The 15,128-nt window shown below is 32.3% G+C and overlaps 1 protein-coding gene and 1 long non-coding RNA gene across 2 annotated transcripts; both read right to left on the minus strand.

Annotated features, from left to right (window-relative positions):
* Positions 1-6,548: 6,548 nt before the first annotated feature.
* On the minus strand, positions 6,549-6,813 carry LOC135141101 (uncharacterized). The gene is made up of 3 exons (XR_010282312.1): positions 6,742-6,813; positions 6,637-6,691; positions 6,549-6,584 (listed from the first exon to the last, which is right to left on the minus strand). It is a non-coding gene; the product is annotated as an uncharacterized LOC135141101 (long non-coding RNA).
* A 4,088-nt stretch (positions 6,814-10,901) lies between these two features.
* Positions 10,902-14,694, minus strand: LOC135141119 (ATP-binding cassette sub-family B member 10, mitochondrial-like). The gene is made up of 20 exons (XM_064071976.1): positions 14,595-14,694; positions 14,464-14,497; positions 14,328-14,409; positions 14,174-14,262; positions 14,037-14,123; positions 13,916-13,980; positions 13,700-13,841; positions 13,481-13,650; positions 13,358-13,428; positions 13,182-13,304; positions 12,866-12,979; positions 12,762-12,804; positions 12,601-12,686; positions 12,037-12,186; positions 11,862-11,983; positions 11,710-11,808; positions 11,430-11,492; positions 11,249-11,371; positions 11,082-11,195; positions 10,902-11,011 (listed from the first exon to the last, which is right to left on the minus strand). Exons 4-20 carry the CDS (start codon positions 14,174-14,176, stop codon positions 10,925-10,927), a joined length of 1,662 nt encoding a protein of 553 aa, XP_063928046.1. The 5' UTR covers positions 14,177-14,262; positions 14,328-14,409; positions 14,464-14,497; positions 14,595-14,694; the 3' UTR covers positions 10,902-10,924.
* Positions 14,695-15,128: the final 434 nt, after the last annotated feature.

Below are 15,128 nucleotides of genomic sequence, written 5' to 3' on the forward strand. Positions count from 1 at the left end.
AAATTTCAAAAAAATTACTTCATAGAACAAAGGCTAAGTGCCTGAGAAATCTTTTTAAATTCTGATCACTTAATACTTTAAAAGGAAATTTTTAAGATGGCCATTCGTAAATAAATTTAAACTCAAGACCAGCGAAGCAGAATTAAATTTAAAAAAAAGTTCGTTTATTGTAGACCAAATGATAGGTGCCTTAGAAATCTTTTTAAAACCTTGCTACACTTGAAAAGAGATATTTACGATGGTCAACCGTAAATAGATTATATTTTTAGGCCAGGAAAATTTCTATTAAAGTTAAAACTTTTGTTATGCGGAAATTTATTTTCTATATATATGATGGAAGTCTTATAAATCTTTTTAATTTCTAATCTTTTGCAAATAGATTAAAATTTAAGGCCAGCGAAGCTAAATTATTTTCTAGTAAAACTACAACTGTTAATATGAGGTGTTATAATTAATTAAAGCTGGATTCCTTACAAAATCTTAAAATTTCTAACAATTAAAACTTTATAAAAATTAGAGGCAAAAAAATAGCCCAGCTTGCTTTGAACTTCCACTATTTCGTAAGAGAGCGAGCAATAAAGGTGTATACAAATCTATTATCAGCGCAACGTGGATGCCATCTTTATATAAAAATGTTCATTTTATGACACTTTTTATAAGAGATTTTAGAATCCTTTAAATCTTTTTACAATTTGCGATTAACTTTATTTTAAAATGATTACAAAATTACGAATAAAATACATTTAAAAAAATTCTTAACTTTACTACTTTTTATCAATATTAACTGTATTGAGATTTCTAAGCTTTTTTACTAATATCTAAATTGAGTCTTTAAGTAAATTACTTATTCTCATCATTTATTTTTTTAAAAATAATTCTAATTAACGTAGACTATATTTGTACTGGAAATTTTATTATACAAGAGATCTTGCTGAAACCACAAAACTTTAAAAAACTTTAAAATCTTTTTTTTCAAAATACCAATTTTTTTCAGTAGTCTTTAAAAAATAATTAAAATTCGCAAGCTTTGCGTGTAAAATTAAAATTAATAAATTTTTGTAAATATTGATTCTTTAATAATAAATATATTGTAGCATATCTTTATACTAAAAAAAGAAAAGCTAGAAAGCAAATTGTAAAATAGAAATTAAAAATAATTCAAACTACAAAACAAAAGCTTGAATTCTTTTAAATAAAAAAAAATTAAAGTTTTTTTACACTGAATTTGAATCCATTTTGTATAAAATTAAAAACTTTTCTATAAACTTTGTTATTGTAATTATTTGTATGATAAATAAATTTAAGTCGTCGTTCTGCTGTATTCAAATTAACTTTGCAGTAAAAACATTTTATAAACTTTTGTTCGAGTTTTTAAATTATTTATATTATTAATCGCAAGAATATTTAATGTTAATTTAAAAAAAAATTTAAAAAAAGTATTTAAAATATTAAATGTAAAATTAATTAGTAATTTAATAACGTCTTAACTTTTTTGAACGCGGAACCATTTTAATTAAAAATTATTATACTAAATAATTAACTTAAAAGTTAAAGTTACTTAACTTAATTTCTACTTTTTACAAATTTAGGGTTAGGAAAGGTGAAACTATTGATATTTATAGAAAATCTTATATAATTGGTAAACATATTTTTTTTTATAATATTTGAGTTGTTTATTCTCGAATAAAGGATAATTAAATATGCTTTCCGTAAGAACTCTTGATCTATAAGTAAAATTTAAAGGAGAAATAGTAAAACCTTTATACGAGCAGATCAATAATACAACTGTCACTCCAACAATATATTCATTAGGAATCAACTTAGGATCAGGTGCTTTAGCCTTTGTTATAAAAAAAAGTATATATCTACAGAATATCCTTTTATGTTAAATATATTATAAATAAGTAAATAAATAAGTTGTAATAGTAACCTCAAATATAAAAGTATTTAGACCAACAGGAACAGGACCCACTAAAATGCAATCTAAAACTTGATCGTATTTTTCGCTGTATGGGGATCCCACGTATATTATTTTCCATTCAAGATCTTATAATTAAAAGGATATAATTTAAAAATAAGATGTAGTTGAGTTGTAAAATTCGAGAGACAATAAACCTTCAGAAAGTTCACTAGAAGCCTCAAAAAATATTTCAAATTTATAAGGAGAAGTAAAGAGAGCAGGGTTGTTTAAAACTATCACATCGTTAATGGTCACCACAGCCATTGTTTTAGAAGCAGGTTAAACTTTTAATCTATCGTTTTTTAAAAAATTACAAACACTGCAGTAAAACTCTATATATTCTTTGTAAATCAATATTATTTTTAAGTATTATGAAGTTGATGACGCTCACACCTTTAATTATTATATTATACCGTGCAATAACTATCGGTTTATAGTCTTGCTGTTCTGTTACACTTGTACAGACATTCTGGTTGGTTTCAACCGTCTCAGTGGCTTAAGCATTATGTTAAAGTAAAATATTATTCCTATAACTAATATCGATCAATATACAAATAATGAAATCTTTCTTTTTACTTCTATAATAAAAATAAATCAAAGTCTAAAAAGCAGCAATGAACTATAACTTTAAGACTTTAAATGACAGATTGCTTCTAGCCCTGTCCAGAAACAGAAAATTAACTTAAAAGTTTAAGTACTACTTACTTTGAAATTGAACTTATTTTAAATAAACTTTTTAATAAAAAAATATTTAAATTTCTAAATATTATTTAGACAGAATGTGATAATATAAAGATTTAAAAAATAGACAGATCAATACCGCTTTAGTAGGGCTGGGTATATTTATTTATTTATAAATGACTTTTCTTTTGCTCGATCGAGTCAAAAAACTTCGAATACTCGAGCTTCCAATCAGGAGTGATCGTAGCCTTATTACGAAGTAGTTTCAATCGAGGTGTCATTAATTTCTTGGGGTTAACAAACAAAAACTGGCGCTGGCGATAACGTGCCCCGTTCCTTGGCGCGTAAATTAGTTCACTCACTAACAGGTGATTAGTGTGCCCTGCTAGCCTGTCGTAGAGGACATTAACATTTACGCTGGAAGACGACGTCTAAGGATCCAGCTGACGGTCCCGGTGAAGAGTCTCATTTTCGCACAAACTAAGGAACGTTTGTCATTAAGCGCAGCAATTTGTTCTGTAGCACTTGAGGCGCCGATGCTATTGCAGTGAAGCGTAGCTTCAAGCATCTGACGCGCATGTTATTATGGGCTGGACTGTAGGACATGCAATTGCCGTTTGTTTTACAGAGAAAGCTTTCTCTTGCCACATAGTAAAGGGTAAAAGCGCCTTAATTGCTGCCTGGACTTTCGCCCTAAGTAATCCAGGTGTGCTACCAGTTGTCTATGATGACTCTCCTAAGTTTTTCGCTTGAGTACACTACGGAATACTCACGCCAAAAAAGGGATGCGTTTCTTAGTAATTAAAAGTGTATTGCTCTTCACCGCATTTTTCAGGTTTGTATATGTCTTAAATTTATTTATTTATTTATATAGAAATGACTTTTCCTGGTGTTCGAACGAGTTAACATCGAATACTCGAGCCCTATCTGGGTGTAATCGCAAATATTTCCGTCAAGCGCATTTTGCATCTCCGGATTCTCTAAAGGGAGAGCTTAGTACATGGTAGCCTCCGTGGTTATGGTTTTAATGATCTTCTTGGACTTAAAGGCGCGACATTTACTTTGACAAACACAAAAAGAATTGAGTCGTTGTATGGTTAAGCCGAAGTTTATAGTGGAACTAAAGCAAGGCAGCTCAAGTAGTTATGACCGTTACTAAGAGTCGCAATGGAGCAAACTCAGCTATAATGTCAACTACTTGTAAGAATCCAATGGGCAGATATTTTTCGGCAGGAACGCTGGTCGCGATTACTTCGGTAGCATCACGATGATCGTACTCTTTCACGCATTAAAAAAGGTGCCAAGGGTCGAGACCGAATTTACAAGACAACAAAGATTTTAATAGTTGCTAATAGCATATGCTTTTGCAATGGGTTAATGACGCTATCAAGGTCAGAACGCTTTTTGCTTGGGTAAAGTTTACGATGATGGCTTGTGTATCCTTAAATTGCATAATCACACCCAATTCAGAGCATCCTCTTTTGTAAATCTCAACCTTAATAAAAGGTTATGGGGCTATTGTAACAGGTTAATTACATAAAGCAGGGAGTGTTGTCGTCGTAGCTCAGAGTCTTGACGCGCATACTCAAGGTCGTTTCGTCCCCACCGACGCAACTCTCTTTTCGAGTTTTTGATGTTGCGTATTTGACCACTCACCCAGTATAATGGCTTCATTTATATATATTGTGACATTTTTCTGTGGACAAATTCATAAGATTTTCAGAATAAAGAGGGCCCTAGCAAGGAGGATTTTGGAAGTAAAAGAAGGTATCCGAGGAAGAGAAGGGTCCAAGCTTGAACCTTTGAAGTAGCGTATTCTACTGATCAAAGTGTCCTGAACTGCTTATAGGCCCTAAGAATACAAGAGAGTTTCGAGCTTCTGGATTAATCACTCCCAACTTGGTGGGGGGCCCCTATCTTTGGAGTTGCGGTGTGCTTATTCTTAGTGAAAGGCTATTCCTGGTGCTCGTTCTAGCCAAAAAGTTTGAATGCTTCAAACTTTCTACCAAGAATACTCACATATTCATAACGCGATTTAAAAAGGGTAGAGAACAGTATACGTGAAAAGCCACACCTGGCTCGACATCCTTCCGAACTTACTCAGATCGGACATGAAGAAGCGCCTTTAGTCGTCATCCCCCTGATATTAGCCTAGAGATCTTTATTGCATTCATGGATTTGATACCTTAGCAATAAGTGATCTTAAGAGTGTCCACTTTTTGTCAGAACTAAATATCTTAGAAAATGATTTCCTGTGCGCCCACTTCTTTGGTGTGGTGGGGGAACTAATTATTTTGGAGTAGTTAAAAATATAACAAAAGTTAGGTCCCATGTTAGAGCCCATGCCCTATTGTACCTAAAAAAAAGTCCTGAAATTTTGTACTCTACATACCCTGCTGTCATTCCGTCGTTCATTCTTAGTGCTGCTCTTCAATCATTTAATTGGCTTTTTCAAGCATCGTCATTTACCATAGAAGTAATGGCCTTTACTATCCAAAGCAGATACTGAAAATCTAGAAAACTCGAAATTATATCCCTACGGAAAAAAGAGAAAGTTCTAATTTATCTTGATATTAGTCCATATCTTCATAAAAATCTTATTAAATATATCAACAATATTTTTAACTGTTTTAAGTTAGAATTTAATGGTTAATTTATTTTTTTAAAGCACAATATTTAAGGGGGTCCTTTTTCTCCTATTTATAATAAAAGCATCTCAACTTATTAGTCCAATTCCCTATGCATATTTTATATTTTCATTTTTAAACTTTTCCGCCAAAAGAGAGGGTATAAGAAAGTTGGGAGTTAACGGTTCGAAGGTACCATTTCACCTGGCTGGCTTGTGCTTATGACTGTTGCTACTATTTTATTTCACTTATACGAGTTTTTGTTTATAGAAGTATAAAGCTATAGAAAATTATTAGTCAAATTATTATAGTTTTATTGCTCAACTAACCAAGTGAGTACAAGTGCGGGGATGTACGTAATATTAAAATTATTAGTTCAATTGTATTCACTTCTAAAACGAGAGATGTTAATATAAAAACTATCGCAGGAGGGGAATTTAGCTCCAGATTTAGCGAAAGCGTCTTAGAATAGTCTTCTTTAAATAGCAAATAAGAGTTTATAGTATTACAACAGTATATTGAGTATCATTTAGAAACGTTAAAAACTTTTTTGAGAGTTATTAAAATTTAAATATAAAAACTATGGTGGCTTGTACATACGAAGAGTTTGATTTTTTTTATTAAATAAGGAAACTTTTCCTGTTAACAAAACTGTTTTATTTTTACTTCCATTTAAAAGAAAGTAATAAGATTATTCAGAAGTAAAGCGTAACTGTAGTTCTGAGGATCCGTGAATGTATGGATTAAACGGTTTGATATTGATGGAATTTTGTTCATCGTAGTCATACTATTTAAAATAAAATATAATTTTCCAAAGCATTAAATATAAGTTTGAAGCAATTTTTGTAAATTTATTATATTATATAAGTTAACTATAATTTCGTTATCAGAGGTAAGCATTTCACAAGTAATTATTATGAAAAAAAAAGGAAAAAGTTAAAAACTATTTTTTACTAGTAAGATTACTGAAAAATCACGCTAAATTTCGACACTGAACGCTCTTTAAAATTTAAATAGGATACCAATTTATCCAAACTTTCTTGAACGCAGCGTTTTACTTTCTCATAAAACAGAATTTTTTTATTAATAAATCTAAGTTAAGGATTAACGAATGATTTATTAAACGCAATATACACAAAGATACTTAACTCTTCCAAAAATTCATTATTCATCCGACACAGTTCTATAAATAATTCTTCTCTTACAGTAAATATATTCTTTAATTCTGTGAGAATTCTGTAAAGTTTATAAATACTTCCAACAGAATTTTTTATAAATAAGTGAGCTTGAGGAAAAAGTTTTCCGTTCTTCTGGATCTATAAAGAGTTTAAATGTTTTTTATTTTAATTTTTGTAATAGTTAGAAAACCAGCGGGTGATGAATATGTGTAAGGAAGAGAATCTCGGGAAATTCCAGTGGATGTCTAGTTACAAAAATATACAAAGTTATTAAAAATTTATAAAAAAATAATACCTTTCGGAAAGATTAAGAACGAATTTGAAGGCGGAACCTTTATATAAACCTTCATCAACAAATATAACTCCACGCCATTCTAGTTGAAGACCAGCATATGAATACCGTTTGACGTTTTAAAAAGTAGGTAATCAAGATGGCACCGTTTTTAGAAGGCAACACATAAATTCCAGAAGGACATAAATAACTCAATTCTTTGCTAGATGAGAGGAAAATATAGTATAAGAAATATGTCTTCTAACATAGAAGTTTTTGATTTTTAAAAAAGTAGTTTGAATGTGTACTGGAAAAAATTAATCACAGTTCCAAAAAAGTTTTAGCTGCGCAGGCAAATTCAGAAGGAGACAGACTTCATTAAAAAAAATTGAACGTTAGCAACAAAACTATAAATTAACGTAAGAGCATAAAGATCTATCTTTTGTAAAGCTTAAAACTGCACTTAAAAAAAGTTTAGTTGTTAAAAAATTTTAAATTGAAAGTAAAATGCTAACCCTCAAAACTCAAATGAAATAATACATATAATACAAAAAAAAAAAGAATTAATAAGAGAATTTGTAGCTACTTAAAAGGTTACAACAGAAACACGTATATAATATTCAAGATGGATGGAAACCTTGGTTTGCATGTAAAAAAAAAAGTGAAATTGAGAAGCTTCACGTAAGATATATTTATATATATAATGTATTAATCCCGTAAAAAATTGACTGGTTTTAATAAGCAACCTTAAGAGTAACTCCTTGTAGTTCATGGGGGTGAAAAAGGTGAGATAAACGTAAACAGCCAAAGAGTGGTTTTAGATAATCAGTGGAGTAAGTGCACCTATTAAAAAACGTGTAGGAAATAGCTGGTAACCCATAACTTTTTAAAATTTAGTATGCAAGTTAATAAGGGCTGCTCTAATTTTTAGCGTTGTGCAGAACTAACAAGTTAAAGTACTGGGAAGGAAAATGTAAAAAAGACCCTTAGGGGGAAGTTGAATAGAACAGAAACCGACTGATGTGGCGCAGTAGTAGCATCCTGCTTAGCAATTTCGCTCTGACTGCTATTCACTGACAATCAGGAATACTGTGTAATACCTAGTATTGGCCGTGGTTGTACAGACTTCCCCACTAGATTGACACTAATTTCGATTACATCCCTTCGCAAAAGTTGCTTAATGATAGGTTGAAAGATAAGCTTTTATAATAATAAACCCGTAGCATACAGTAGTGTCTTCGTAAGGTTCTATCTTAACTTTATAATGCGCGTGTACAGTTATGGGTTTTAGTTAAACTGAGACCTGGTCATACATGGCTCTAGAAGAAGGGCTTTTTCAAGCCTCACGCAGATGCAGTATCACCTCCTGAGTCTATTGTTGACTTACCAGAAGTATTGCCTGCTTTTAGTTCTTTGTGGTTTCTCTGATTAGCAGATTCTTTTGGCTTTGTGGAGTCAGAGACTAAGTTATACAAATACTACAGGACCAGTAAATAGTTGACGACCAAAGCTAGGTTTGTGCTCTACTAACTCGAATTTTTTAAGGTCTCAAGTATAGTTTAAAGGCTCGTGAGGGATCCAGGGCTAACGCTATTCGTGTCGCCTATCTGAAATACCATCTACATCTCGGCTTTAAAAGTTCCGCTCTCAGGCTTCAGTTCCCATATTAATGGTATTCTAGTATTAGTATTAATTGCCTATGGCCCTCCTTTCCTTGCTTGACTTTAAATGAAGTGAGTACATTAGAATTAGTGCTAGCTTAGGGTTTTGTATTATGATGTTGCTGAGGTTAGTTAGTATTTCTGGTTAATTAAACTTATGCTTACTTTTTTTAACATAACCACTCTAACATAGTACTTTGTAACAATACTAATTCAAGAGGGTAATTTCATAGTAAGTATATATTCTTTTATTCGGTGTAGTAGTTTAACTGCTAAAATCTCTTTATTGGAGAAGTTAGTTCGACCCTATTCACTCAATGATGAACAATTTTGGCAAATAGTACTTATGGCCTCCAATAAGTCATCTTGCAGTCTAAGACCCTCAATAATCAGTATAAGAGATACGTGTTTCAACGACTGTATCTGCAAATCTTACTTTATATCACTTTAGTAGGGGCGTGTATCCGCATTCTTCTTTAGGCTTTGGTAACAGCGATCTTGGCTGGTTTTTGTTCGTGAGTTTGGAGTTAATCTCTAAGGCTTCAACTGTGCAAGTTGACCTCGTACTGGGAGGTCTCTCTCTGATTTTGGGATATTTGACCACTGGCTATTCCCGGTGCTTTGGTTTAAATGATGTACATTATTTAGCAGAGTGTAATCTGCTTCTCTAGGCTGTTATAGTAAAGAGCACATAAAAATTGTGCCTATAGGAAATTGGGCGTCCAGTGCACATGATACTCCTAGCGGTTTCCGCGGACTGCGACCTGGAGTTTGCAATTGAGTTCCATATTTAGATGGAAAATATCTACAATGCAGGATGCAGCCAGACTTTAATGATGTCTAACTATTTTTAGGCGAGATATAGCTCGTATCACATTCAGTACTCGGGCTTATTTATGGAATTTGCACTAGAAAACCTTGATTATGATGCCTTTCTTTGTCTAGCGTTGGAATCAGGGCGGACATGCAATGAGGGGTGTTTTGAAGCTGTCTGAAGCACGAGACAAAAAAAGATGTGCTTCTTGAAGACCTAACCCAGAGACCGTTCTCGCATTCAGCCTTTGCTATTTGTTTCGCAAATAACTACAAAGGTTTTTTTTAGCAAAAATGCCATTAAAAAATTTTTCATAATTAGTGCTCTTATACAGGAGCTTAGTTATTAAATGGTGTAATTACCTAGGAAACAGATTAATTATCGAAGTTTAGAGTATTGTTACCTAGAACCATATGCTAACCACACTATTCCGAACAGCCGGAGACCATCCTAATTTAGTGCGCTAGCAATACTGTTGCAACCAGACAAGGATTTAAATTCACGTTAATTAGCCAAGACTTAAACTTGGCTTATTGCACCAGGAGCTCCGGAAAGAGCAAAGGAACTTGAGAAAATATATGGGATGGCTTTAATCCTGTCGTAGGTTCTATAGTACATCTTCCAAAGACACTGGCAATCGTCATAAAATACTTTGGTTTTGTGCCTTTATGGAAGCGGGCTGACACCGGTTTTTTAGGTGCTGACTTCTTTAGCTTCCTTTGCAACTAAGTGAAAAAAGACCTACTTTGACCTTAGGTTTTCAAAAGCTTGCGTTTAGTATGTTAGTATTGCCTATTACCATTAATTCTAATACTTGATTAAGCAGAGCCTTGCAACCCCTTGGAGTAACTACCTCTGGGAGACTAGCTAAGTCAACGCAATAAGCTACTCTTTTGTAAGTAGAGGCAAAGCAGATGTAGGGCTGTTGAATTAATGAGTGATGCTAAATAATAACAAATCATACTCCTAAACCACTAAGTGGTTGAGAATTAAGCTAGTTGTACACTGGTCTATCCTACATTATTATCGAGTAGTACCTGAGATCGAGCTCTCGCTTGCCAGGTCTTGGACCAAGAGTTTACTGACCTAGAGCAACCGCTCCATTACTGCAAGACTAGAGGTGCTAAAGAAACTAACCACTTTATTACCACAAGTGGTTCGCTACGCTAAGCACTAGCTACTAATTAAGAGTCTAGATTTTACTTGGGTAAAAATTTATAAAACGAAGATTACTTCCTAGTTAGAGGTCACTAGTTTCTATCTATTCGGTTCTATTTTGGAAATAGGTTGTTCCATTTTGAATATTACCTTGAGCTTCGGTGACATTCTCGATAGCTAATGTTTGTACAAACTTAAGCCAATGACCGTGTCAACTTAAGCTAATCATTGCTCACTTAATAGTTAGATACTCTGCTGCATTAGTGTTAAATAGTACCTCTAGCTAGGGAGTCAGCTACTCTCTGACTTGAGTTATTATGTAGTGTTAATTATTTACTAATATATGTATATATTGCGCCGCTCTTGAGACGCACTAAGACAATACACGCAAATAACGTTAGAATTTAATAAGGACAACAATAAAAGCCTAAACTGGTTTCTACGCACTCTAGAAAAAATGTAAATATAATTTTAATCTTTTATTTTATAATATTTACTAGTTTTTAAAAGTTGCTACAAGGATGAATAAAAAATAAAAATCTTTCTTTTCAATCTGAACTGAGGAATTTTTTTTTTAAAAAAAGTAGGCGGAAAGTTTACTAAAAGCTTCGTTCGTTTTTACCAACTCAGAAAACGGGGCATTTCCAATAACTTTTCCCTTCTTTATAAAAAAAGGGATATAAATTATAGCAATAATAATAAAAGTACTACCAAAAGATAATAAATAAAACCTCCAACAATATAACTCGATCTACAGCTTTAAGAATATTGAGATCATGAGTTATTATAAAAGCCGTACGGTGCGTTAAATGTTTTAAGAGAGAATTTGTTACAGTTCTCTTTTCCTGTTGATAATAATCTATTAGCTTCATAAAAAACTTAGTATTTGGGTGCAAACTCGGGCATCTAAGGCGCTGGTTGGTTCATCGCAAACAACCAATCCTGCAGTGGAATAGAGACAGCGAGCAATACTGATCTTTTGGCGCTGCCCGCCACTCAAATTGCCTCCAGATTCGCCTACCTGCGTGAGGAATGAAGATTGGTTGACCTCTTGTCGTGTTTTCTGATCAAGTGAAAACCTGGAAAAAGTAATTCTTCTCAAGTTTTCTTATAAATTCGTCTGCTTTTGCACTTTGTGCTGCCTGTAAATTTTATTATTATTACTAATTATTAATTATAAAATATTATAATTTATTAAAGAATTTTATTACTATTACAACTATTAATACCATTACTATCTTATAATTTTTGTTGCTACTACTATTACTATTATAATTTTGTTTTAGAACAGAATTATTACTACTATATCAATGAGCTATTTTGATTATAACTATTACTTTTTTTTACACGTATTATTACTTTAACAAGATCTTCAAGACTATAAAAGTTATCGTCGCTTCTACTTAGAGAAATATTTTCTGCAATAGTCCCGCTAAAAAGATACGAAACTTGGCTTACCTATTAAGGTTATAATTTTTACTATTAATTTTAGAATTTTTATAAATTTATACTTCTGCGATTTGCTTTCGAAGCCAGCTTATGTCAAGTTCTTCTATGTTTTTACCGCCGTAAAATATTTTTCCTTTGGTGGGATCGTAATAACGTAATAGAAGAGAAGCAATTGTACTTTTGCCTTTTAAGCATTTTTTTAGGCAAAGTTAATAAATTCAAAGTAAGTTGGATAACCACAGCCGCTCTGCCCAGTAATAGCAACTTTTTCGCCTGGACGGATAGAAAAAGTGACACCATCGAGTATTTCACTCTCCAAACTTTGAGGGAATGAAAAATGAACGTTCTCAAATTTAAGTTCAGGTGTGTGATCATCAGGCAAAACGTCTTGCCGACGCCGAATTGTTTATTATAATAAATTTACAATGCACTAAATCTTTAAAAGACATTTTTAATAGTAAAATAGTTAACCGAGACTTTTATTACCCGTATATATATAGTGTGTTAACGGGTGAAATACTATATTTCTACTAACTCGGTTTTTTTATATTTCTTATTTTTAATAAAATTAATAATAACAAGTTATAAAAATTAAAATGATCTAAAACCATCTCTTATACAGAAAAAGAAATTGCACCAGGTCTTTTTAGCTTAATAAGCGAAAGAGCGCATAAAAAAGGCAAGAAGAGCGGATTGAGCCTTTTACTAGAATTTGTATATTTTTAGAGAATTAAAGTTCGCCAACAGGGGCGCGCGCCAAAAAGGGGATATATATAGCGAGTTCCACGGCGATACACTAACCTTTTTTGGGTAAATCTTTTAAGGCATTACCACTGTCTATCAAGGAAAAAACGCGTTTGCTGGCTCCTTGAGCCTTCATAAATTCACTGAAAGTTTAAATTTGTAGCAGAAAACGTATTAAAAAAATTAAGGAAGTTTAATAATTCTCAACAGAATAATACCTTATAGAAACTCCGAGTTGACTTACATTTATAAATAAGTAGCCTTAAGGAAATAACATTAACAAATTTCATGTGTAAAATACTTAAAATGCAAGTAAAAGGACCGGTATACATGCAAAAGGAAGTTAAAGATCCAATGGTTATTATATTCTCGCTAAGCAGCATACTTCCTTTGAAGAGTACATAAATCATCGTCGCTTGAGAGGTTAGGGTTCCACCTTCATTGGTGTTTATATTTTAATATATAAAAAACTTATGCAAAAATAAACAAGGAAATAAGTAGTGTTAAACCATAAATTTGTCAAATATAACTTAAAAAAGGAATTACTTAAATGATAAGGAATCTTTATTGAGAAAAAACTAAGTATTAAAAATCAAGGAGCTTAAAAGAATTAATCATATCCCAAGAACAGTTAAAACCTCCAAGAAATAGTCCTTCTACTAAAGCCATCTTTCGTGCTATTTGAAAAGACTGATTTACGGCAGTACAATAGCGTTTATAAGCAAACTTTTCCTGAACAAATGATTGGATGGCTCTAATGCCTGGAAAAAAAGTATTTCTTTTTATTAAGTTAACAATAAAATATATAGAATACCGGTAAAACTTTCGGTACTCACTTGTGTTTCTTTAGAAAGAGCTGTTAAAAGATCCTGAGTAGCTTTTTTTCTGCATTAAACAATTAATTACTTGTTTTAAGTTATTGAAATAGTAATAAAACCTATATCTCCCATATACTACGGTGAAAAGTGCAAGGATCGGTAATATAGTAGTTGCAAAACTCATTAACTTTGGAGAAATGCGAAAAAGCAAGTAAGAACAAAAGATTCCGGAAAAGGTTGATTTCAAGAAACGCGAAATGTTTTCGGTTAAAGTTGTCGCTACGATTACCTGTAAAATGTATTAACCCCGAATCTAACAAATTATTAAAGGTAGAGACCGTATCATTAGCTAATCTCGCAACCAGAAGGCCAGCACTATTTCGAACAAAAAAGTCCGTACGGTGCAGTAATATAGATGTAAACACTTCTTTTCTTAAGTTTCTAGACACGATTTCGTTTACGAGAGAAAGTTGTGAAGTTCTATTAGAAGAAGAAAGGTAAATCCAGCATAATATGATGTTAATTAAAGAAAAAAATTTTTTTTCTTTGTAAACCTAATAAACGTAGAAAGTGAGCCGATCAGCACCACTAGGCCCATCCCTGAAAGATAAAGTTTAACCTTATAAAGTTAACATATTTATAAACTAATATTATAGTTAAAATTAGTTTCCCTACTTTAAGAAGATCATAGTCAGCTTGATTAACGATATCAATTATGTGTCCTACAGCAGAAGGAAAAGCGAGAGAAGACACTGAAGACATCTTAATGAGATAACCATAAATTTTAATAAGAAAAAAGCAAAATTGTCTACCATTGTTGCTAGTAGACCTATAGCCAGACGCTTTCTTTCGGGTTTAATTATATTAAGTAAGCGCTCAAAAGTGACAGGGGGGTCTCTTTCTATAAAGCAGTAATTGTCAAAAAGTTTTCCTTGAAGATAGTTATAAACTTTAAAAAGTAACTACTAAGAGGTCCCGCGTTCTTATTTCCTTCATATAACTTCGAGCCAAGATAAGGAATTATATGAAATCTCTTCAACCATACTAACTATAGAACTAATTTCATACTTGTAACACATCTTTAAAAGTTTCCTTAAATTACCTTCTCAAGAAGACTTGTTCGCGCACGGTCCCAACTAAAATATTAAGGAGGTAGGAGTCCCAGCGCAAATAATTATATTATATAGTATTTACAAAAGAGGGTAAGTGCAACTTTAAATAATTATAAGATACGCAGTTTTTGTTTCCGAAGTAAGTCCTCGAGTAATTTGAAAGGGACATAAGGATGAACTCGAAGGCCGAAGCTTGCTTGTTATTACTTTATCACTTATTAATAGCTTATAACTTAAAGAGTAATATAGTCGCATGAAACTTTCATTTATTAAGAGCTAAAGCTGCCAAAATAACTGGTATCGACAATAACATAAAGGATTCGTGACTAAATATACAAAATGCTTACAACAAATTACTGTCAACTCCACTCACTCTACTAAAGAGGTTAACGCCATAAACTCCAAGCGCCCTTTTTCCAGGCAAGCTCTTAGGAAAACTAAAATTTCAATATTTCGGATATAAGCAAACTTTACTCTATATTAGAAACAGACATACGCCACCTTGTTTTAGTAGTCAATTTAGAAATAACCTTTTTCTATTTGTGTACACAACCATTTTTATAAAATTAAAAAAAGAAATGGATATGCAGGTAACTGTTAAACAGCAGCAAATGTCATACTGCGGTAGCCAAAAACACGATTTTTTTTGGCGAAC

This window comes from Zophobas morio, unplaced genomic scaffold (genome assembly GCF_036711695.1).
Source record: "Zophobas morio isolate AGI-343-1 ecotype UQ-CSIRO unplaced genomic scaffold, CSIRO_AGI_Zmor_V1 ptg000042l, whole genome shotgun sequence".
In the NCBI taxonomy this organism is placed as follows: Eukaryota; Metazoa; Arthropoda; class Insecta; order Coleoptera; family Tenebrionidae; genus Zophobas; species Zophobas morio.